Below are 26849 nucleotides of genomic sequence, written 5' to 3'. Positions count from 1 at the left end.
CGCACCATTTCCTGAAACAAGCAGGAAAGAATTTAAAGAATCAGTATCCATTTCAAAGGGCGATTGAGGTTAGAGTTTTTTCGGAATTATGCCGGGAGAATTATTCTGCATGCGGAAGGTCATTTTTCTTCCCGGTCAGAGGTCCGGTGTGCGAGGGAAAAAAGGGAATCCAAAGGAGAAGGTGGGAAACAGATAATGTAACCTGCGACAGTGCAGGCATGAAGCTAATTCTTAAACCCCCCCTCTTTCTTACTTTATTTCGTTAAACTTCTGCCTTAAAAGCTAATAATTGTAGCCAGGAAACCACATTTTTTACGGTCATCGACCACAAACTACTACATCTGTTGCCAAGCAAGCATTAGCATTAGCATTTGCATGGACTACAGATGGAAATTAGCATTGTGCTAAATCTTTATTTTTAATGTAACTGCACATTGTCCTTTTAAATAAAAAAACTAAACTAAATCAACAGTAGTATTTTTAAATGTAATATAAAAATGCAGTTCAATTAACTGAAACAAACTCAGAATTAGCAAATTACTTACTTTAATTCATATTTCCTTTTTTTTTAAAGGAAGACAAAAACGTATTTAGCGTATTTACAGTAAAGATGGTGATCATTTTACTTCGGGAAAGGCATAATAAAAATAAAAATTAGTTCTGACTATGAATAGATCAGTGTGTTACAGCTAAACAGTTTCAAATTAAAAGTAAAATAGGCAGAAATAGTAGGAGTGTAGTGCATACGGTCAAAACTCTGATGCTAGGATACAGGGGTAACGATACGATATATATTGTGGTACATAGGATATATTTTTAGTACTGTCCGAGTACTATGGTGTTTTTACAGATCACATGACTCTTGACGAAGTCGTAACTGCTTCCATTTGTTTTTAAAAATCAAAATATGTCCAAACATCAGTTTTTTTTTAAAAACTGCTGAAGTTGAGTGTATCCCCTCGTCCTCAGTCATCGCCGAGAATTCACAGGATTTCATTGTTCCTTTAAGTGTGGAGGACTTAACGACTGCTGCCATCTAGCGTTCTTTGGTTTAATAGCAACACACAAATGAACACTGAATATTTGCATGTTATTTGTACATTGAATATATATATTTATATATTTTACACACTTTATTAATTGATAAAAAGTGTCGCTATATATTGGTGTATCAATATTTTCTCAGAAATATTTTGGTTTGTGATTCAATCCTGACAAATCCCCCCCCCCTCGTCCAGCGACATGTCCATCTGTCTATTACAGAAAAGAGAGAGAGCAAGAGAGAGAAGAAGAAGAAGAAAAAAAAAAAAAAACTCACTTATTTCTTCCCCCGCACGAGGAAACAACCTTGAAGGATAAATGCAAATGTCACTTGAGCATGTTAAAGGTCTGAATTGGCACAGATATGCACAAGAGATGAGCTTCGGCAGTGAGCCGGCCCCCCTCGCCACCCCGTCCTCCTCCTCCACCCACCCGGTCCTCCTTCCATGAACTCCATCAAGTCAGAGGCTGGAGGACAAAAATCTCTTTTTTTTTTTTTTTAAGGTGAGTCTTATTTAGTGGCGAAAAGAAAGAAAAAAAACATCAGAGCGATTGATGAGGATTCTGGAGGCACAACTAAATAAAACTAGCTAAATAAAAGGCTTGTGTAAATATATATATATATATATATAAATCTCTATCTCTGTTCTGGCAAACTCTCCCGCCAAAAACCATCCAACGCCAGACAGTAAATTGTGTCTGTTGATATTCCTTCTCTTGGCACCGCCTTATCCCAGCGACCTGGCAGAGGATGAGAGAATGAGGACCTCAGTAATTTAAGTCATCCTCCATTTCACATTTCAAATTAGCCTCACAATAAAGTCCTCTATCAGAGCTAACCTGAAAATCTCACACCCCCCCCCCCCCAACACCCCCTGTCAAAAGAGGCCGGGGCCCCGGCAAGATTGTTGCTAGGGCGACTATCTGAAATGGGAATCAGATTAACCCTTTCTTAGATCTGGAGACGGGAGCCATCTCTTATTCAGAAAGGCCTCTTCTTCGCCGCCGCCGCCGCCACTGGGACTTTATGATATTCCAGCTGCTCTTAATGGAGCCAGAAACCACAACATTAACTTTCTCCCTCGGCGCCGATGATTGCTGCAACTTTTTTTTTTTTACCAACATCCTAATTATTCCATATGATTATGTATGAACCGTCGATTCCTATTTTTTTCCGCGATGCTCTTTTGTCAGGCGGGAGATTTACATAATACGGCCACAATAGCGACAATAGTGGCCCATGTGCATTGTAAGGATGTAGCCGCCGCCGCCGCCGCCGCAAAGACAAAAGGCCGAGAGCGAGCGAGCACACGACATATTTAGGATTAAGGGACGCGCCGGCATCGTTTGCAGGGAGGAGCATCTGCAAAATGTAAATGGTGTGGGGGGGGGGGGGAGAAAACAGCTGAAAACAAGCAGATCAGCTGGCCTCGGTGGTCCGGGCGGGAGGACGACTGATTGACAGGCGGAAAATTACAATTCAAGCAGGACGAGAGAGACGAGCAGGAACTTCTTCTTCTTCTTCTTCTACACTTTTTATTTGACAACTTCACAATGAATGAGATGTTTCTTAAAACATATCATTCGATTGACCTGATTTAATATATATCATTATTTAGATTTTGTTTAACGATTAATTCATGTTTTAATATAGTTTGGACTGAAAGAAAATACTTATAAATGTGATCAAAGTAAAACTTGAAGCCACAGTCACATGGGAATATAATGATATATAATAATAATATACATGGGATAATATAATAGCTAAATATCGCTTAGTTATAGCAAGAAATATGATCAAAATAGTGAAATTCATGACGGAAATTATAATTTTCAGGAAGAAAATAGGATAAAAAAATGTGGTAATATTGAAAAATATATAAAATAAATATCACTTAGTTATGTTTTAGGAAAATAAAATAAAAAGTCAAGATAAACACATACACGACATAAAATATTACAACAAGAAATATGATAAAAAAAAAGTCGATACATTTTACAATGATATCAATGTTTGTTGAAAAAAAAAAAGATTAAGAAAAACGTGATCAGCATAAGATATAATCAACTTATACTAATGCTGATGTTTAAGTCAATTAAACATAATCAGCATAAAAAAATGCTAACTAAACTAAATTGAAAAAAGGAAGCAAAAAATATATAGTCAGCGAAACATGATGAACAAATGTGACTTTATGCTAATATATATGAACTTAATATAACTTAGTGATGATGTAGCTTTTGAGCAATTGAATTGAAATATTTCAAAAGCAAAATGACAAGATTAATAACAAATTGAAAAGATACCTTTTGAATTTTATAATGACTGATAAAATGTTTGTGGAAAAGCCGAGTTAATATACAAATAATATTATCAGCAAAACATATAACTAAGAAACCATTTAATGACAAATGCATTGTAATAAAATTAAAACCAATAGTCTTGCATGAGTAAACAGCCTTTAGCTAAATACAAAAGTTGCATAAATACAAGGTCACGTGTTTGAACAAGTGTTATAAAGTGCACCATATAGCCCTAAACAGCCATTTGATCTACTTCCTAAACCATCATTTTACAGGCTATGATCCAGTCTGAGACCCCCGGCTCTCAGTCCTACACTTTATCCTCCCTCACTTCACTGGTTTCAATACTCTTTTTTTCCCTCTCTCTCTCTCTCTCTCTCTCTCTCCCTCCCTCTCTCCTTCCTCCTCCAGAGCTGTTACCGTGTAAGAGATACAGCCTCCGAAAACAGTGTAGTCAGCGAGGAAGTGATTACAAAACTGATGCTCCAAATTCACTATAAAATGAAAATCAATATTTCCACAAGTTGCCGCAACATAAAAGATAACCTTCATTGATTTCCGTCCCTAGACTTAGGCCTCTGTGATAACATCTAATATAAATTTTCAGCCACACGGATTTGGATCAGAGCGGCGCAGGAGCTGAACGATAAGTTCACATCTCTCAGAGTTTTTTTTTTATCCCCCCAACCTCACCCCTCTCTCTCTCCCTCCCTCACCCCTTCTCTATCTCCCTCTCTTCTGAGGCAGAGCTATTTATAATTGGCCCTGTGTGAGCAAAAGCTTCTATCTGGAATCTGTTCTAATTTTTATTACTGAGGAGCTAAAGCCTGTTCCAGATAATTTGGAAATTTCAGGGGAATTGTGATAGAGCTGATGGCGCAGCCGGACCGGCTCCAGAAAAGGAGCTAACCTGTAATAGCCTCTGTGGCGGCGCTGATTAAATGTTGCCATAGATGAAAGACCTGCCATCACCGCAATAAATTAACCAATCACACAAATCCCAAGTCGCTACTAATCCCTCCTTGATACCATGATCCTCTGATCAGCTGAAGGAGGTGAAGAAGAAAGTGTGTCTGGCGACACTCGGGTTTGTCCCTGGAACTCCCCGGCTTTTTCCCTCCTCCCGTGTAAACAACCGGCTAATGATATCGCCGCTGACCATTTTCACCACCAGTGGCTACTCTTAACCCTGCTCCACGGTCAGGGCAGGTGAAATCAATACGTCCTCGGTTGGGGAATGATTACTTCCCCCCCCCACCGCACTCCCCTCGCTCCCCCGACCAAGGTCACCGACTGGCACTGTATCCGTCTTGATCCCACAGCTGCAGGATTTAGACAACTGAGAGATCAAATGTGTCGGATATCTTTTCTACAGTCGACGCCCACTCGCCGCTGGAAATTACACCAAAATACACATCTTTTTTTTTTTTAACCCCCCCCCCACACACACACACACTCCTCAATCTGTTTTCCCGACATCTGCGTGGGCCCGTACAGTAAACAAGTGTGTCGCCCGCTTTAAAAAAAAAAAGAAAAAGAAACAGTGTCACCGCGGGAACAAAAACAAGCTTACGTTTATGTGAAGTTCATATGTGTCGCTGACATGGCCCCGGCCCGGAGGATAAAGGTTTTTTTTTCCGCACCTGTTCTACCAGCCCGGGCCTCGATAACGTCCGCAATTAGTTGTTCGCCGCCATGAAACAAATTGCATGTGGTCAACTGGAAATTTCATTAAGGCAGATTTTCCTCCAGCCTTCGTTATCGCTCCCGCGTATTAATATTTTCTTAGCCCCGAGGATGGATGCGTAGCAAGGTTGTTTTTTTTTTCTTTTTGTTAAATAAATGACCAGAGCTCACCTTGGCGCTGTCCTGTGGTAATAGAAAGTATAAATAAATAAAAAAACCTTCTTTTTCTTTTTTAGAGGCATGAATAAAAGGAGCGCCGTCACTTTATTTTTCCAAGACGTTGTAATTAAAACATGACCTTACGTTCACAAGAATGTAACTTTTTATAAGATGAGTTAAAAAAAATACTTTATATTGAATTTCTGAATAAAAGAATATTCCTTATTTCTTTTTTTTTTAAAGTCAAAAGATTTAACTATATATGAAAAAAAGGGCAGAAGTAATTAAATGTCAGTGTCAAAGAAATCAATGAAAGTCAACCCTGGCCTTAAAGTTTGTTTTTTTTTAAATATAATTTATTTTTTAAATGTATCCCATTTTAAAGTCCACACTGTATTAACGGTTTCACTTCCTTTCTTTCAGTTCCGACCCATAAACCTGTCTTACCTTTGCTTTGGTCGCCCTCATTATAATTTGAGTTTTAAACACAAATGTTTTTACGTAAAGATTCGTTACAAAGATCGCGTTGGTTTCGCTTGTGTTTTTCCAGATGTATCGTCAAACTTGGATGAACTAAAGTTGTTATCGAGCAACACTTCTTGACAGGACCTGAAACATTAAATAAATACTGCATGATCTCAGAATAAAGAAGGTAAAACAGAGAGCTGAGGTTGTGTTTTTAACTGAGATGGTCGTGGAGAGGATAGTTCAAGATGTTGTAAACATTTTGCTCAATAAAACATCTGCATACCGTATTTTTCGGTACTATTAAGCACACTCTAAATCTTTTAAATGTACACAAAATTTGACGGTGCGTTACGTTCTCGTTGTGCTAACTGATTTCAAACCGATTTCATGTGGTCCACAGATCTCAAAAATCAGCTAAGAAGCATCTTACGTATGAAAATTGTTCGTAGATATTGCGACTTCAAGTTCACTGACCAGAGTCTCCTCAAACTCTAGGTACAACTTATGCTGCAAAAGCCTGGACTAAACTAGTCTCTTCTGCAAATGTTTGCAGGACTTATTCTGAATGAACAAAAAAACAAACAAAAAAAACAGAGACTGTTGATTTAAATAGCTAATAAGCTTAATGCTAATAAACAACGCAAATCTCAACTGTTGTTGGGCTGTAGCGATACGCTAATCCCACGGTTTTACGATATATTCATCTCACGATACGATTTCATATGATATTGAATGGACATTGAATTTTAGTCAGAAATAGGGATTGATTTCACTCTCTTTTGGTTGAATTAATAGAAAATATGCCAGAATAGCTCCAAACCTCAGCTTTAAAAGTAGCTGGAGTCGACTGTATCCTCTTGTACTACAAGGATTTCATGGTTACTTTAGCTACGGAGGACGTTATGACTGCTTCCATCTAGTGACCAAAAGTTGAATTGCAACACAAACACCGGGCGTATTTGAAATATTTAATTGTAGATTGAAACAAATAATAATCTAATTATTTATTTTAGACACAATATATTGAAATATTAAGCATCAAACGGGAAAAAAAAACAAGATATATTGTATTGATTATTGTATCAGTTAGTTCAGAAATAGCGCAAATCTGAACTAACTGTTGTTAGTTGGCTGTAGCGATACATTTTGATACAGTTTATTACGAAAATATGCCAAAATATCTCCAAACATCAGCTTTAAAAACAGCTAGAGTCGACTGTATCCTCTCATCCTTAGCCAACCACAGGATCTTGAAGGATTTCTTGGTTACTTAAGGAGGACGTTATATGACTGCTTCCATCTAGTGACCAAAAGTTGAATTGCAACACCAAAATTAACAAACGCCGGGCGTATTCGCAATATTTAACTGTAGATTGAAACAAAAAATAATCTAATTATTTAATTTTAGACACAATATATTGAAATAAAAAAAAAAAAAAACATCAAACGGGGGAAAAAAAACAAGATATATTGTATCAATTACTTCAGAAATAGCGCAAATCTCAACTAACTGTTGTTGGGCTGTAGCAATACATGTTGATACACTTTAATACGAAAATATGCCATTATAGCTTTAAAAGCAGCTGGAGTCGACTGTATCCTCTTGTCCTTAGTCAACCACAGAATCTTGAAGGATTTCATGGTTACTTTAGCTACGGAGGACGTTGTAAGGTAAGGTAAGGTAAAACTTTATTGATCCCTCAGGTCTCCTTCGGGAAATTGTTTATTTGTATGACTGCTTCCACCTAGTGACCAAAAGTTGAATTGCAACACACAAACAATCTATTTATTTTATTTTAGACACAATTTATTGAAATATAAAACCATGTAACAGGAAAAAACAAGATATATCGTATCAATTGTATCAATCTTTAAGAACACACATGTCTACACACGTGTTTATACCTTCGTACATTCTTTTCTTCCTCCTCCTCAACGTGCTCTCGGGCTACACAACATCGGACTAAATAACGGATCTACACAAAAATAAATCCCTCGCAGATAGATCTTGGCTGCTGCCCTGTCACCAATCGGAGGAATTTCTCCCGATATCAAGCGAGGCAAGCCGCTCTAATCATTTCTGCATTTCAAATTGGATCAACTGGTTCAATCGCTTTGGCGTTTTAAACTGCTCGCCTAAGAGCAAATGTGAGGTAGAAGATAATTCGGCTGAATTCTCCTGCCCCGCACGGCGGTTAGTTTACTGCTCGAGTGCGAGAGAATGCCATTTTTTTTCTCTTCTCTTCTCTCTCTCGTCTCTTTCTTCCCTTTGCCCATCTCTCTCTTTTCAACTTTCTTAAATTGACTTTTTAAAATCGATTAAATTGAGAGAGTCGCCGCCGTTTCAAAAGGAGTCTTGAAAGGGACACCCATGACTGTGCATCGGCCGCTCTATTCTCATTTCAATCTCCTTTTATCCTGCTGACTGGACTGTTGGTGTCAAAGTTTACCTGCTAGCAGTCGCGCCGCTCATTTTTTTTTTTGAAGAAGTCAAACGGGCCTAAGCGAGGGGGACGCCTGCTTGTTTTAGACGAGGCGAACAGTTTCTCGTGAGGGACCAGATGTTTCGATGGATGGATGAAGAAGATTTAAGTCCTTCAGGTGCATTAATGGTCCTGAGGCAGTAGAGTGTGAGTTTTCTATACAGTAGTTCTGTCCTTTCTATCTTTTATAAATGCATTTTCAGCTAAAAAGAAAATATTTGTGAAAGACACTAATGGATTTTGCCGCCATCTTGATTTTTTTTGCATGCCCAGCATTGCTTTACCAAAGATGGTATTTGATGAGTATTAAAATTCTGTTTTGGGTTTTGAATAATTCTAACACATTTGATCTTAAATATTCAGACTTTTTATTTAAAATTTCTGCGTCTTTGCAGCTTAATTTTTCAAATATAACCTCGCATTTCTTTGTCCGTCCTCAGGACCCGCCATTGAAGACACACGAAGAAACCTTGATGCCAAATAGATTTTACATTTAATTCTTTTGGCTGTTCTTTCTCTTTGTTTTTTTTGGTGTGAATAATTCGTGCGGGCTTTTCCTTTGATTCTCTGAGACTCCTTTGTTTGTCTTGGTGGTGTCTTGACCTTTTAAGTATATATTTTATTGAGTATTGTTTTGATTGTTTAAGCGCCTTGTGACCCTGGTCTAGAAAAGCGCTATATAAATATTACTTACTTACTTACTTACAGAGATAAAAGTATCGTCCTTTGAGTGTCTTGGACGACAGAAATAGCTCCAAATTTGACAGTTCTAAAAGGTAGGAATGTGAATTTTGCGACACTACTTCGTCAGTTTTTAAGACGCATATCAGCACGAAAACCTTCCACGATATCTACCGACTTCTTCCCCCGCATCACCGGGGGTCTCCAGTCTTTCCTCGACATATAGACCGACTCTTTGAAAAGTCGTTAACAAGCCGATGAAATACATTTTGCTTCAGCCTTCGACTCTCATGTCTCGGAGCGACTCGCATGTTTCTCTTGTGTCTTGATTCGGGTCGAGGGGACGACCCTTGTCACCCCCCTCCCCCCCCCTGACTTGTATGAAACTCTCTGATTTTTTTATTTTTTTTTACACATTTTCAATTCTATTGAGAAGCACTTGTTTGATCTTTTTTTTTTCCGGGGTGTAAAGGGAAGCACCGACTTCTGGGAGCGGTGAGAAGCAGTTGTGAGGAAACATAATAGAGAACCCAGAGCCGGTAATGTTCACCTGTATGGATATTACCGCGGGGCCCCCGCGGGTCAAAGTGGCAGGTGGCATATTCTCCGGACTGATCCACTCTTTCTTAGCGTGGAATAAACACGAGGATGGAGGATTGCTTCAAAGCGGAGGGGAAGAAAAAAAAAAAAAGGGAACCCAAGAGTCAATCAGTCAATGGGGTCACAACAAATCCCTGCTCTCAGAACCAGGAGCGGCAGACTAGGATCAGGCGGAGGCAGTAAATAATGACAAACAATAAAAATAGTGGCCATGATGCTCGAATAAAGCCCCTGACTTTAGATAAACCGTGGCCCCCTTTAGGTATACCAATTGAATATTCCTTTGAACTCTTCTCTTCCAGTCATGAATTTCACGACGCATTAGAATTGCATCTTCTCTGAGCCATTTTTTTTTTCTTATATATATATTTGTGCATGAAACTTGTCACAGCTCCTGATTCCTAAACTTCTATCTCAGCCATACGGTGGACGATTAAAATAAACACGAACTCCCCAAAAATACAATGAATAGAAATCACCGGGGGAGCAAATAATGAAGAGATTCCAGGAATGAACTCGGTCATAATGGGCGAACAAACTGAGCATGACGTGGGACCCCCGGGAGCGTGGTATGCACACCACCTGATCATCTGCATAGAAGGGATAGAAGAACGCCGGGTTCTTTTTTTGAAATAGGAAATAGGGTCCTCAGCAAATCCGCTGTCGGAGAACCAACAATATTTACACCAAGTTAAGTAAATAAGATAAAGATGGTGAACTTGGCCCTCGCTAAATGCATTAGACGCGAACCCTCTTATCAGAGTCTCGGCACACGGACTGTCGAGAGATGGGTTTCCTGAGCTGGAAATGGTCTTTGTTACCCAATTAGTTTGCCGACGACCCCGTGGTTGAATATTGCCGCTTTGACAGCTCATCTTGATTCATCTAATGAAGCCGGACCACCGAGGGTGAACAGACACTGACCAGACCTTCATCTCTTCCAGTAACCATCAAGCTCTCTTATCTGGGGGGGTGGGTTGGGGGGGGACCCGGCGCTGACCTTCATTTTTTTTTTTCGGAAAGGATGCGAACGTCGAATTATCGCCCGTGTACAGATGAGCGATCGCAGATGTCGTTCATTAAATTAACCTGCATCGGTACATTAACCTGCGAGTCGACCATCAACAAAAAAAAGGAATGAATGATTTCATTAAAGACACTTGAGACTCCAGAGAAGTGGGTCAAAACTCCCCCGACTCTCCAATGTGTTGTATACGCCTTAAACTATCACTCGGGTATTTGTGTTTGTTTATCTATCGTTGCTGCTTCAGCCATGAGTGTGTAGATAATCGTATCTACCGCCCGTCTCACCACACATTCCTCAAAGTCGCACCTCCAACTTCCACCAAAACTTATCTCAGCTTCAACATTTTTCGCGAGTGGAAACAATCTGTTCCGAATCTCGCAGAAGCCACTTCCACATATCAAGTATGACAGTGACAGATGGCAAAGCAGCTGGCCCTCAACTTTCTTTCACTTTTCTTTTTTGGATTCTTCAGAGGAGGAAAAACCAAAAAGGGGCCTGTTGTGAATTCAAGTGTTGGATTATCGTTCAGTTGGGAGGACACATTGTATTCTGGGAAACAAAGGGGCGATGAACGAGGAAAGGAGGTTTTTTAAAAACTTTGGGATTCTCAGTGATCTTTGAAACAACTTCTCTGTAGAAAACTTGTTGAAGGTAGTGAATCACAAAAAAAAAGACACCTGAATTTTAATGGAAATTCTTATCCAAGCAGGAATTTATTCAAATATGGATGAACGTTTTGAACACCTTTGTTGAAAATATCTAAAAAAAATCGGAATGTCTTATCTCAAGGGCGATCTTATTCAACCCTTTTTGTTACTTACCTATAAAGATTTTGAATCATTTAATGGGAGGATAAATGATGACTTTTGTCTCTTATTAATTGTATATACATGTATTTTTGAATCTCGTCTTAAAAAACACTTTTATTTTCTGGCTTATGAGACACTGTTTTTAGTGCTTTTTATTTGTTTTATTTGATATTGTTTTATCTTTGTGTGTTTAAACTGCACTTTCTTAGCACTTTCAAGTCACTGTACAGCACTTTGTATCGAATGTTGTTGTTTTTAAGTACTTTATGAATAAAGTTGAGTTGAGTTTATTGAGTATATTCTAGTCTAAAGGTTTTTTAGCAAACTTTTTTTATTTTAATCATTTTGTAAAATACAGGGTTTTTAGTTTAAAAGTCCAACTACTACAAATTAGAAATGAAACTTCAACTTCTTAATGGTCCACTTAAATTCATTGGACAATGTCTTTCTAGTGTTTTAGGTTTAATGTTCAATTTGGTCTTGAAAGCATTTGGATTTCATCGAACCTTCATGGATCTCTTTTCATCTTTCGACGTTTACGAACTTAACAAACGCGCAACAGGAGACAACAGGTTCAGACTCACTGAAACACTTAAATCGCACATATCTCAGTGGGTCTGAATCCTAGTGCTACCAGGACATCAAAGATCTAAGTTCTAAAATTCTAACTTTTGTTGCAAGACAATAAGTGCATATGAGTCAAATTATTGTTGTGTACACTACAATAAGTACACAACAGTACTTTGCTGGTCCCTGAAGACCGTACTTTCCATTTCTATTGATTGTTAGCGTCTAAAAGGTGCCTTGTTTTTGAAAAGGAAAAGTGGCATGTGGCCCCATATACGTCACGACTATCATTTCAGCCAAGGTTATTTAACGAAATGCTCCTCCAATGATGCAACACTAATAGACTCAGGGACTCATTCGTTCCTCGTGCTAAAAGACTGTTTAATTCTGAGTTCTATATGTTCCTCGTTCGTTTATTTTCTACCGCTTTATCCCTTGTGGGGGTCGCGGAGGAGACTGTAGCCTATCCCAGTTTCATTGGGCGAGAGGCAGGGGACACCCTGGAAATGACACCAGTCTCTCACAGGGCACACACAGACACACAACCATTCACACACACACACACTCATACCTACAGACAATTTCCCCAAGTTCTCAATCAACCTCTGTATGATCTTTAGACTCGTAATTCATCATCCCTTGCACTTTGTTCTTCGTTTGCACTTTGTTCTTGTTCTTGCTTGTATGATGTCTGCTGTAAACTGTAATCAGAACTGTCTGCCTGTCTAAATACATGAGTGCAAAAATAGTAAAACACAAACTCTATATTATTTATTGTTGAATGTTTCCATCCATCCATCCATCCATCCATCCATCCATCCGTCCATCCGTCTGTTTATATGACGCCGACATTAAACTGATCCGTCCGTCGATTTTGACTTCTACTGCGACTCTGAGATCCAACGCACTCGTCTCCAGTCGACAATAGATTACGTTCATAAGTGTAAAGAAAAGTGTCTGCAAACATCTCGCGTGTCGTGATGGAGTCGGTATGTCGTTGGCATGTCGGCGCAGCCATTACAGCGAGCACAAAGCAAATCAGTGAGTCATGCTCGGGCTTATCAGCGGGACCCGCCATATCAGTTTGGGGTAGTTGTGTTGTGATGTAAGGACGGCAAATGTCAGGTTCACTTGTAGATCAAGTCAACCATGCATTATCTCTCAAACAGTAGGAGCTCAGCCGTGGCAATAATAGCAGACTGAGTGAGTTCTTTGCAGCTAATGCGCGGGGCTGTGGGCGGCGGCGAGCCGTGCTAAGATGCCGCGCCGCTCAGCCGGCTTCCTTTTTAAACCGGTGCGGAAAAAACATCGGATCCCGCTTCTTCGCCGACGCTGGCTTGTGTTTAAAAGTTACGGCGAGGGCCCCGACTTAACCCCGGCAAGGCTCGGAAACGGCCGGAAAAAAAAAAATTCGATTGTTAAATACGGGGATGACATTGAGCGAGGGAGAGTCGGCCAGATAATTACCATTTCGCCATCAGAAGAGGACCCCGGCCCCCTCGATATTGGTGCGAGCCCAAGAAATAATTGATGCGCGCAATCACATATTGGTTCTCTGCCTAAAATTTCGTGGGGCCCCATTATTTCATTAGAACCAAGCCACGTCTTTTACGTTGCCAAAAATTGTTTGTTTCCACCGCAGAAATTCAAATCCTGCTAATCCCGATAAAGTCTGGCGTTTTTCAAAAAAAAAAACCCGATGAAAGATAGCGCGCGCCACCTTTTTTTTTTTTTTTTTAAGTCGAATGTGTTTGTGTGTTTGCGCTACACACACACACACACCGGCTCTATCCTGAGGTGCCTTCTTGCATATGTAATTGGATGTTACTGTAAATAATTGCTTGGGCATGTGCCAGTGTGATGATGGCGGTGATTTGTGCGTGTCGGGCTGTACGTTTGTGCAAGCCTCTACACACACGTGTGTGTGTGTGCGTCTGTGTGTGTGTGTGTGTGAGCGCATCTGCCCTATCCGTACTCCACTCTCAAGTCCCACTGATTCTCCTTTCCAGCCATGTTGAATCCTCTTTTCCTTATCAGGCGAGCCCAGGCCTGCATCAGGCTCTCCTTGCTATGACAGAGGCTACAACAATAGGCCTGCGATACCGCTGCTTAGCGCTGCGTTTCGGAGGGGAAACCTGCCACGGGCGCAGATTAACTACAACACACACACACAGACACACACACACACACACACAAAATAGATTGCAGCCTCCAAAACAAAACATTTTTCAGAATGCCTCCTCTTGATTAATGAAGCAATGACAAGAAGAAAAATATAATTTCTAGAACGGGAGAAATCGTCCGCCACTTGTTTAAGTTTAGGACGGCTAGCAATAAACATATTGGAGGGAAGATGGGAGTGTGGGAGAAAAAAAAAGAGAAAAAAGGGGGTGAGATAAATGGCTTGAGTGATGTGCCGAATAATTCCTACAGCTTCTTATTTCAATGCAAAGGTCTGTTTTCTTACCTGTGTAGCTAAACGCACGGCGATCACACCGACTTCCTGTCTCCGTCTCAGGTGACGTTCACGACCGAACACACCGAGCACTGCTACAGTTACGTGTTTACATTTGAAAGATCATGATCGTCTTCAATGAGGACATGCATTGACAGTTTGACGAACCCTGAACGATCCATTACTATTATAATGATTTCTCTGTCCAGCCAAGTTACAGTTGAGGATAAACTAGTGAATTATTCTTAAATTTTTCACATCAAATTGATGACTTGATGAGATAAAACACTAGTTGTTGGGTAGAAAAAGAATGATGAATGGAAAACATTATTTTCTTTCCTATGTAAAAATAATAAAATGTTTATTAGTATTGTAGTAATTTATTTTATGTATTTATTGTGCTTTTAATATATATTTTTTTAACCTTTCTATTTTCTTAAAAATATATATATTTTTTAATTTGTCAATGTTTAATGTACAGCAACTTTATTTTCACTTTTTAAATGTTCCCAAAATATTTATTTCCCAAAATGCTTTTGCAATAATCACCCTTTCTTTTTGCTTTCATTCTCTTCATACATTTTTTTAAAATACAGATTTTTATATAAGGTTATGGTTTATAATCATTGGTTTTATTTGTAATTATTTGCCATGATACCTTTGTCATCATTTAATGTACAGCAACTTTATTTTCACTTTGTAAATGTTCCCAAAAATGTTTTTGTATTAATCTCCATTTATTTTTGCTTTTATTTTCTTCATATCTTTCTGCATTTACATTTATTAAAATACATATTTTTTAAATAGGGTTATAGTTTTTAATCTTGGGTTATTTTACTTTTATTTGTCATTATTAAATGTATGGCTCCTTTTTTCCCACTTTGTAAATGTTCCCCAAATATTTTAAATAATCGCACTTTCCCCCCTTTTCTCTTCTCGTTCATTTTCTTCATCTTTTTCTTCCTCTACTATTTTTTTTATTTTAAATATATATTTAAAATTTATGTTCAGGTTTATTCTATCTTGGGTTATCATTATTTAACTTTATTCGACTTTGTAAATGTTCCTAAAATATATATATATTTTTAATAATTGCACTTTCTCTCCCTTTTCTCTTCTATTTGATTTTCTTCAACTTTTTCTTCCTTTAATATTATTTTTTTTAATATATATTTTAAATTTAGGTTCATGTTTATTTTATCTTGAGTTATTTTTATTTTTAATTATTTCACTTTTTTTTCGACTTTGTAAATGTTCCTAATATATATATATATATATATATATATATATATATATATATATTAATAATTGCACTTTCCCTTCTTTCTCTTCCCTTACATTTTCTTCAACTTTTTCTTTCTTTTCTTTTTGTATTTTTTAAAAAATATATATTTAAAATTTATGTTCACGTTTATTTTATCTTGAGTTATTTTATTTTTATATATTTAATACATACTAACCTTTTTTTCGACTTTGCAAATGTTCCTAAAATATATATATTTTCAATAACTGCACTTTCCCTTCTTTCTCTTCTCTTTCATTTCATTCAACTTTTTCTTTTCAATATAATAGTATTTTTTAAAATATTTATTTAAAATTTAGGTTAACATTTATTTTATCTTGAGTTCTTTTATCCTACATTATTAAATGTATATTAACTTTTCTAAATGTTCCCAAAATAAATTAAATAATTTAAATTTGTGGGTTTTTGGCCGTGAACATCACGAGGTCATCAGCGTTTAAACGCCTTCATTGATTCCAACACGACTTGAATTTAACTGTATTTATCCGCATCTGTGTCAGATACTCTGCTCTCCTTCGCCAGACGACGCTAATGGCAATATGAGCTCAGCAGACAACAAGAATATTAAGATGGAAGCCCGATAAACACCTCCCTGATCCCTATCTTAGAATTAAGTCTTGTTCGTTTTTAATGAGCGTGTAATTTGCACTAAAAGGCCCTCAAAACACGTGGAAGTGTATTGAACGCGGACTCATTACAGTGCACCTTAACTAAGCTCCAGTAATTAGCAGTGCTAAGGCATTGTACGAGCGGCTGCAACATCCTCATCAACACACGTTTACAGCTCGAGATCTGCTTCTCATTAATAGCGGCGTCCTAATCAATTATTAACACCTACAATGGAGGCCCTTTTTTCTGCGGGCGAGGCAGAGGCCGGCGTCCGCCGTCCACTATAGGTAATTACGGCTTTTCAAGACACCTGCTACTCAATGGCTTCGACCTGGACTGTTAATTCAGCGCCCCCCCAAACCCCCCCCCCCGGTGATAGCGGACGTTTATGTCGGGGTGTCACTATTAATTTGCGTTCATTTGGCGCCGGGTGCGTGGAAAGGTGTCGGCGCCTGACTGAGCGCCGCCGCTTGTCGCTCACCTGCGTCCCGGGGTCCGCGGCTGTAATTGGAGTCTAATGGTCTGATTGATCAGGGAGCGACGTGAGGGATGAGACGGTGGGTCTGGCAGCGCCATCAGTCAGACGGGCGAGGAGGTGAGCGACGAGGATGGCAGGCGGCTGACGGCGCCGCCCGGCTGCTCCCGGGCTTTTTAAAAATTTAATCGCTTTGTCCGATCGGAAGTTAGTCACAAAATTAGCCTTGTTCAGTCTAGCACAGCTAACAATGGTGTTATCTGGCGTTTTTTTTATCAGGTTGTTAGTGTCCTTATTATGTTAAGATGATGTACATCATGAATATATATAAACAAATAAACATTTCCAATGTAACTATAGCAATACTGCCAGTCGCACTGTATTAGCACTAGCGGTGGCACATGCTAGCTATAGCAGCAGAAGCTAAGGTAGATGTAAAAGCATAAATATTTATGAAGATAAAGTTCATAACGAAAACATCTAAACCAATAAATATACAGTAAATAAAGGGACTACATCAAAGGCAGCAAGCAAAACTGTCATTAGCACTGGAGTAGCACTAGCCCTGGCACATGCTAGCAATAGCAGCAGAAGCTAGGATAGCTGTAAAACCATAAATATTTATGAAGATAAAGTACATAACGAAAACATCTAAACCAATAAATATACAGTAAATAAAGGGACTGCATTAAAGGTAAGTCTAGCAATACTGTCAGTAGCACTAGCGCTAGCACATGCTAGCTATAGCACAGAGGCAAAGATAGATGTAAAAGCATTAATGATTATTGAGATAAAGTACATAATGAAACATCTAAACCAATAAATATACAGTAAATAAAGGGATTGCATCAAAGTTATTTCTACCAATATTGTCAGTAGCACTGAAGTAGAACTAGCGCTAGCACATGCTAGCTATAGAAGCAGAAGCAAAGATAGGTGTAAAAGCATTAATAATTATTAAGATAAAGTTCATAATGAAAACATCTAAACCAATAAATATACATTAAATAAAGGGACTGCATCAAAGGTAAGTCTAGCAATACTGTCAGTAGCACTGCAGTAGTGCTAGCACATGTTAGCTATAGCAGCTTAAGCAATGTTAGATGTTAAACCATAAAAATCAATGATGATAAAGTATAAATTAACCAATCCAAACCAAACAACATACATACAAAGACTTTATCAAAGGTAACTGTAGCAGTACTGGCACTAGTAGAACCTGCAGCACTAGCACATGTTATTTATACTATCAGGAGAAAAGATAGACGTAAAAGCCTAAAAAACAATGACAAGTATAAGATGAATACATCTTAACCAATAAATATAAATAAAATGACTGCATCAAAGGTAACAATATTGTCAGTGGTACTAGCATTAGCGCTAGAACATGTTAGCTATAGCAGAAAAGGCATTATAGAAGTAAACGGACAAAAATCAATGACAATAACAAAGATTATGATGAATGTATTCAAACAAATAAACATAATTACAGTATTTTTTTTAACAAATAATAATCTAATTTACATCTTTAATAACATAGAATATACGGAATATTGGAATTATTTATTAACCTTTTTAGTAAAGTTGCCAAGTACTGTTTTGCTTACATACATGATTACATTGATTTGTCAAAATATTTATTTTGTTATTTAAAAATTATTCTTATTTTATTTTTGTAAAATGACCACGAAGAAAACTTACCAACGTCGGAGAAGGTACTTTAGTCGAAACATCAGTTACAGTATTAATTATAATAAAAGTCAGAAATAATGGTTATACTTGTAGAAATAGTACTATTACAAAATTAAATTACATTTTTTTTTTTAAACAACAAACTGGACCCCAAAGCTTCTTCTTCTCAAAACCATCTCTCAGAAAGGGTCGAACGACCTTCGGCCACATTTTTTTTCTGCAGAGATCACAGAAAAAGTTTGCACAAGTGTCATGTTCACGAGAGAAAACACTTCATCAGGCATCGACACGTGACACCGGCTCCTGAGACTTCGGAGGGAAAAGGTCAACAAGTCAACGCCGACTGATAACGGGGATAACAAATGCCACTGCAAGGCATGCGAAGCCATCCCATAGAAAGCAATGTGATTGTGTTAACAGGTCTGCAACAGCAATAACTCTCGGCGCACTCTCTCATGCCAAGCGAAGCCTCTGGGGTCTGCAGACCTGCCACGGCCGACCCATCAGCTGTGAAATCTGCTTTCCTCTTTGATAAACGCTGGAGATGTGACCCTATCTCTGTCCTGCAGATGCCCAGATTTCCTGTCATGCTTTTTCCCCTCTGTTTTTTCCTGCCTCCTCGCTCTCACTCTGTTGCTCTCTTTCAACTCTTTTTTTTTTTTTTTTTTTTTTAAACCAGGCAGACAGATAGAAGTAACACATCTGACCACGCTGTTCTCAAGTCCATCTTTTAAGGTCCGCTCCAGAAGTCCGTTTCTGGTCCTCAAGCTCACCCACGTCTTTTGTTTTTTGGGGTAAAAGACGTGGGTGAGCTAACTATTTTAACTAGTCTTGCATCATTTGTTTGCTTTTTTTCTATGTATTAAGTGTCTTTTACTAGGATCTGAAAGACATATAAAAAAAACATTTTTTTTTAAATACTTTTGTTGAATATCTAACTAGCTCTTTTCCCAAAATATTTGAAGTTATTTATTTTTTATATTTATTTTAACTATTTTTTCAAATTGTACTAGAGGTCATTTCAAGTCGGATGAACTAAAAAAAAAGGCTGAATTTGTATTTTCAATTAAGAAAAATGTGAAATATTAAGTTAAAAAAAACTATAAATACAAAATAATAATTCTAAACACTATGATTGATTGTATTTTAACTACGTTTCGTAATTATATTTGTGGTTTTCACTTCAATGTACGCACTTTTCCACTGTAATTACACAACATTTAGGAGAGATTAAAGAAACATTTCTTAATATTTTGTTTCTTTTTCACCAGAGAAAATATTTCATAAATAATTGAATTTGGTTGTTATTGTTGTTTATGTTACTGTCTTGTTGGTGTTAATAAAGTTTTGTTTTCAATGTCATTAGGGTCTCGTTTGTTATGTTGTTACGACGGAACAATTACTGTCACTTCTGTGTCTGATGGTATTTATGATGTTGTTGTTCTGTGATAATTGCTACTCGTTCTACCAATAAAGTTACGAAAAAAACCCTCAAAACCTGGCGTGATCATCACTTTTGGAGCATGAATTTAAAAAAGATGAATTAAAAAACTTCTGCTTCAGTTCAGATGTATAAGTTATTTTGCTGTATTCAAACCTTTAACCAAAACAACCTCCATCATTTAAACAATCCTGAAATTAAGTCCATTTAAAATATATAATTTAATTTGACTGACCTTTTCTTTTTTTAAATAACCTCAGCTAACAGTGTGTGTTTTTGTGAGTTTGAAACCAACTTATGATTTACCGTGAGCTGAAATAATTCTTGAACCATGAATGTTATTTTTAAAGGGTTTGATTGTATGGATGTTTTTGTTTATGTTATGCATCTGGCGGAGGTCTGAGCCATCTCACTGCTTTTCTACTTTTTCTTCTTTCGACTTGAAAACAACAACAAAAAAAACTTTTCTTGGCAATATAATAACAATAACCAAATATCTATATATTCATTATCTTGTTTTTTTCCCTTTTTTTGTGAGTTTCTCTTGTATTTTTGTGGAATAATTATATTTTTGAAAACCCTCTGATACAGGATAATCTCAAGTTCAAATGGACCAAAGTTTCCATTGAAAAAAATCAATATTTTCCTGTATCTTCCATTTAGACATCGCATCTACGCCGTAGCATATCTTCCCTCAACCCTCAGGGGCGACAATCAAGACGTCCCGATGACCGTCTTTCCTTAACAAGCTCGCGGCTCAGAGTTCCTCTCGTCATGCGCAATTATCCCGGCGCTGATGGATGGTTCCTGGCTCGCAATCGCCACGAGTAAAAAAAAAAAAAGTTGCACCAAACCATAAAAGGATCCTTAATAAAACAAAACATGGCAGTTAGGTTGACCCAGGCTTTAATGAGAGACGGTGAGAAGCCGCTAACAGCCGGTCCACCATTGGGCGAGATGAAGGGGGTTGGGGGTGGGCGGCAAAGCATTGAAAAAGGCCCCATGAGACTAGACACACATGAGATCCTTAAAGGCAATAAGCCGGCACTTCTTCTCCCGCGTTTAATTGCGAGGGAGGTTTGGCATATTCCGTAACCCCTCCGCAGCCTATTACAGGTGATGACCAGCACCTGCTCACGGAGAAGCAAAGACCCGAGAAGGGAAGAGAAATTCCTCAGAGGGCACTTATCAGTCTTGCCAAGAGCACTTTATGCATGTTCCTCGCTCGAAAAAAAAAAAAACTTCCGAATTCCTCGTCTGTATCTTGCGCGGCAAACTATATCTCAAACATGTTTCACATGACATCTCGAAAAAAGCCAGAGTCTGAGGGTTATTCGGGGGACAGCTGAAGGTTTTTGAAATATATGGAAGGGAGTTATTTTGGAAAACGTGAGGTGTTGCTCTGTCAAATCACTTTTCCGCCTCGGGATAACTGGCTTTAGCCTGAGAGAAGCCATATTTCACGGCTATAATACAGCCGTAGTTATTTAAAGCCACTGATGACTTCAAACACCGAGCGAGGGGCTTAGAAAAAAAAAAAAACACGTTGAAACGATGATTTAATAAAGTTGGTACGTTTCAGAAAAAAAAAAAGAAACGGAGGAGGACGTCCAGAGTCCTGACGGACCCTTCCTTATGTCTCTTAACAAGATGACTGAAAGCCGGGTAACAGTTTTTTAATAGGAATTCCTAATTAATCCAAATGTAGAATGGAATATTAAAAAAAGCCCACAGAGGACTCGTCACTTCAGGCGGGTCAACAGAAGCCTCCGCTGGGATCTTTGAAAAAAAAAAGATACAAAAGCTGGAACCATCGGAAAAAACAAAACCAATTGTCCCGATTGAAGCCGGAGACGGGAGTTCAATTAAATATTGTTTTGTCATGAAATACGCAGTCGGAAGCGGCTGAAACAGACGCACTTCAAAAAAAGCCGCCCGTCCCAGAGGAGTCGCGTCATCCAGTAATGTCATCTGGATGGCTTCGCTATGGTCGCCGTACGTCGCACTTCCCGACTAATCATGTTACGACTGTGGCAGGGGTTTGATCAAAGCGCTTTTTTCTTTTTTTTTTCCCATTAGCTTCTAAGTCTTACTTTCTTAAGCGCTGGGACGTTATTACTTTAACGCTTGTTTACTGCTGCGGGAACGGACGCGGCTCCGCCCAGGAAACCAGACGACTTTACTTCTTCACCATCATTCTTGGTTGTAGTGAAGATACATGACAAAGATCATTCATGTGACGGAAAAAAAGAGGCAACCAACTGCCACTAAAACCAACGTGTTTGCTGAGATATCACATTTATAGTTTTATGTGAATAGTACTAGGAGTTGGTATGGTTGTATGGGTTTACTCCGGGCACTCCGGTTTCCTCCCACAGTCCAAAAACATACAGAGGTTGATTGAAAATTTGGGAAAATGTCCATAGGTATGAGTGCGTGTGTGTGATTGGTTGTGTGTCTGGGCGTCCTATCCAGGGTGTCCTCCCTGCCTCTTGCCTTATTATACTGGGATAGGCTCCAGTTTCCCCACGATCCCGATAAGGGATAAAGGGGTAGAAAATGAATGAATGAATAGTACTAGCTGCAATACATCGCTTTGACCTGGTTTAAGAAAGAAAGAAACTTGGCAAAGTGGCAAATACTCCTTGTTCCCCTGGCTTTACAATTAAAAAAAGATCTGTAAATAATTCTTATCTTATGTGTATTAAATATGATAAACATTTCATTGAATTTTCAGGGGACTCTTTTGCCTTGACCTTGACAAATTGTATGTGATATATAAGGTTTCATATCATTGAAATTGGACATAAATTGGGGTCTTACCTGTCGTGTACAGGAGTACAGATGTGGGGGAGGGAGTAACAAGATAAACACTAAATAAAACTTTACTAAATAGCCAGATCGAACTGGTTGGAAAGGAGCGACGGAATCTCTCCTTCCTGCAGTGTGGGTGAATAAATCTTGAAGTGATTGAGTTGTTAAATCTTCCCTTTAGGTCAGTTGGCTACATGCTAACTTTCAAACTCATTTTGTCAATTGGGTCAGTAGTTAAGGCAGAAACACCTACTATTTGACATGTATAGATTAGGACTTTCTTCACTAGTGATTGTTACTATATCTAGGTGTCACGTTGGTACTCGACAGGTACTCACCAGTGTGCTGCTGTCCGTGTTCATCTCGATCTTCCCCTCGAAGGGTCCCCACGTCGTCCCCACCGGGAGCTGCTGTCGACTCTGGATCCGACGCTCGCCCTCCTTATGAAAGGCGTCCAACTCTCCTAGAAACACAAAAAACCTACATGTTAGCTTTTCCCAGCATGCATATCTTCTCCACAAACCTACACACCGGCTGATATTATTACCTCAAAGGCCTCGCGGTGAGCATGACTGGGTGGAAGCCAGTTTGTAAATGGATAAGCAAACGGAGCGAGCATCCATCTGATGGTGCACCTCAGATGCTAACCTTACTTGAAAGGTGTCTTCGGCGGAGATAATCTGTGTGAAACATTGCAGGCTGCCTTGTCTGGCGGCGGCAGCTCGTGGCAGGACTATTTTTGTGTTTCCAGGAAGCCAGGGCTCCTTGTTAGTGTCTGGCTCCTCTTAATTAACAGCCCAAACCGGATGGTGGCGTCGAACCACCGGAGCTCACCTTCTTGACACCTGCAGCTATCTTATCTCTTTGATGCAGAGCACTTTTCTTTACGGACAGTGATTAATCAAACGCTTATGACAAACCCAGGAGCCGTGACTGGCCAAGTTAAGACGCCAGATAATTCACGGTGTCGCGATGAAAGCGTTTTTTTTTTGGTTCAAGTCTTTTCGACCAATTATTAGGATAAAAACTATACGTACAATTTTTCAATCGTGCACACAGAAACTGTTCTCATGTATTTTCATAAAGCTAGTTTAATCTGTTATACCATCATATGCATTGATATCTACGGTTATTACAGCCATCAGTCGTCATTCATCTTGCAATATCAAACACATTGTAACAAAAAAAAGCTAAATGATCATTACCAAAGGACGCATTTTTAGTCCACCTACATGTAACTGAAGATAATTCATAAGACAAAAGTCAATATTAAACATGTAATACAGGAGACTGCCTCACTTTTCAAGGACATTCGCTAACCCTTAAGAGCAGGGGTCCCCAATGGTTTCTGTTTAATCAAGCCATTAGTTTCACGAGATGACCTTCATAAAAATAAATAAAATCAAAAGTAGTTTATCTGCAAAAGATGGTCCCTTATAGAGTTTGTGTTTTACCAAGTTTAAGGGTTTCTTTTTTTTAAAATCAAAACACAGTTCAGGTTGTAATTCCTGCAACAAAAGTAGGTCTTGGTACTGGTTTCTTTGTGACACCGACGGAGTGCTAAGGTGGTACCGAGAATCAAAACATGCATCGTCTCCTGGTGCCAAGTTTTGGTATCCAGTGGTGTGTAATATATATGTGTTTTTTGTTGGAATTTATCTCATTAAATTGGTATCGAAAAAAGCATATATTCAGGAACTGGTATGGAGGCAAAGTTATCAAATGTTTTCAATTGATTTTGATCGACCAGTACTGGATCCTGTCTCGTGGTTCGGTACTACTGCTTCAGAGGGCACTGATGGTATAAGTATAAAACAAACATATATATACATTTTTGGTAAAGCCTCATTCCAAAGACTTATAAGAGATCTTTCATGGAATCCAATCCAATCGATCTGAACTAAAGGTGCAGGTATGATCAGTGGTCTATCTGCCACACGTGGGTTGACCTGTTGTGTATGTATGTGTGTCATCGGGCTAGGATAAACACCATGGCTGTACCTGCCACCCTGTAGGTCATCAGTGGTAGTGTACATGAAAGTCGGAGGGAAGACATGAATCCAGGAAAGAAGCCTGGAAGCTTGCATTATTTTACCACCTTGTAGTTCTACACTTTTCTTGGAAAAAGCATTTTGCTTTAGCATGTTATCAAAGACAAAACACACATTATAAAGCAGCCGGTAACATGTCAACTGTTCGCATTAAAGACGTCTCTCTATGGCGGCACATATTTTGGAAATGTTCCAAAGTATTTTTTTTTTACTCTATAATTCAAAAGCTAACGAAGCTAACCATCTATCTCTGGTCGCTCCTTGTTCCCGATAGTGTGGTGGCAGGTTCTGGAGCTCATTACGGAGAAATAATTAAACACTGGTGCACAGCTGGTCATCATCACCGAGAGCAACTGCCGTCGCTTGATGCTTTCTGTTCGTCCTCAGATAAGAGCCGTGGCCTTTAACCGCTTGGATGCGAGCTCCTGCTCAACGCTGGACTTCGCCAAACCTTCCTTTTTTTTTAAAGGATGTTTTGAGTGAAAAAGCGTGAGATCAAATCCAGACTCGTGGTCCAGCACGCCCGGGCGACGCTTGCGAGCGCCTCTCTCTGCAAAATGTCGTCCGAGGACCTCGGCTCACAGATGGCCGCTTGCATCTGCTGCAGGTACAAGTGGAAGATCTCCACCACGAAACACTCGCTGATGAATAATGAGCTCCCTCCACGGACCGTTCCCGCTGAATTTCACACAGGCTGCAGCAATGACTACACAGATGGGTGGTGCGTTCGCAGTCTGCTTCTAATCATTCGCTGTGTTACGAGCAAAGAAATCACTCCCTCAAGGATTTTCTCTTTGTCGACGGAGAAAACGTGTGAATACACACAGGACTTAAATGGTGTTTAAGTAGTAACAGTATATATTTTGTCAACATGGCTTCTTGAGGTAAGACAGCAGACAATGAAACTGTATTTCAGAACATTAAATCAAAGTAGGTATTGTACGACTCACAACTTTGACTCGCATATAAATAAATCGTGTACCGCAATTTTCTTACAATAGGGTGCCGTGGCCTTGTAGTATCAAGGAAGCCTCAAGGAGGAAAACTACTGAGTCACGTTACAAAAGTTGCACTAGAACATTTTTGACACATTTTTGAGCGCCGTCGGTGTTGATATCAGAAAGCAACAACCAAAATGAATACGTAAGGGCACATCGTAAGGGAAAATTGACAATCTATGAGAAATGTAAAGGAATACAAGTGCGTAGAGAAGAGAAGATATGCTATTATTAACTTCTTACAAAGATGTGTATTTTATAGTATATATCATATTGTATGGTATTTTGTATAATATTGAGCCTTGTACAATTATCTTTGTTCAGAGGTAGTAATAGAGACCCACGAATCAAACCGATAGATTTTCTTGACCCATGTCTTTAGAACATTACATTTAATCACCAAAAAACAACAGAGATTACAAACATTTTTTTAAGGATAGATAAGCACCACATAATTTGTGTCTTCTTGTCTGGAATACTGCAACAGTTTGTTTTCATGTCTTAAAAAGAAGGAGCTGTCTTGCCTGCAGTTGATTCAAAATTTTGCAGTGAGAATTCTGAGCCGCTCTAGTAGAAGAACTTACATTTCCCCCGATCCTTAAATCTCTTTACTGGCAGTTTCTTCTAGGATCAATTTTTAAATTCTGGTTCTTACTTTCAGATCTATTCATGGTCAGTCTCCTCCTTCCATCAGTGATCTGATCCAGCCTTACACTCCAGCTCAGGCTCTGAGGTCTGTGGATCAGAATCTACTGATGGACGCGATCTACGAATATTACTTAGTTACTTACTATCACATGCCAAACTTCACCACAAGATGCTCAAATGAAGTGTTAAACAAACATACTTAATATAACAAACGAACTTCTGACGTTTCAATTATGGCATTTAAAAGAAAGAAAAAAAATCAAGTGGACCCTGACATTGTTTAATTTTCTCAACATGATCAGTATGACTTTCAGGTTGAGACTGACTGTGGCGATTCCATTTATTTCTTGACTCTAGTTCTATTCGCAGCGACCCATGTAAAGACCTGCAGAGGGATGATAATACAATAGAAGATGATGATGATGCCTACTATGCATTGACCACCTTCACCCTCTAAACCCCCCCCAACCCTCCTCCACTCTTAAAACCTTCACCCCACCCAGCTTTCCCAGCTCGATAAGATCATCATCTGTCTAGA

General features: G+C 38.8%; 1 protein-coding gene across 1 annotated transcript in view; it reads right to left on the bottom strand.

Moving 5' to 3' along the window:
- The window catches only part of zfpm2a (zinc finger protein, FOG family member 2a), a 161997-nt gene that overhangs the window by 59428 nt on the left and 75720 nt on the right, over positions 1-26849 (bottom strand). Inside the window, exon 4 of the mRNA XM_087805343.1 lies at positions 22953-23077. Coding sequence (XP_087661469.1) covers positions 22953-23077 — 125 coding nt within the window. The remainder of the gene's footprint in view (positions 1-22952; positions 23078-26849) is intronic.

The sequence above is a fragment of the Callionymus lyra genome, chromosome 13, assembly GCF_982586985.1.
Source record: "Callionymus lyra chromosome 13, fCalLyr1.hap1.1, whole genome shotgun sequence".
NCBI lineage: Eukaryota > Metazoa > Chordata > Actinopteri > Syngnathiformes > Callionymidae > Callionymus > Callionymus lyra.
This window is presented reverse-complemented; position numbering and strand designations above follow the sequence as displayed.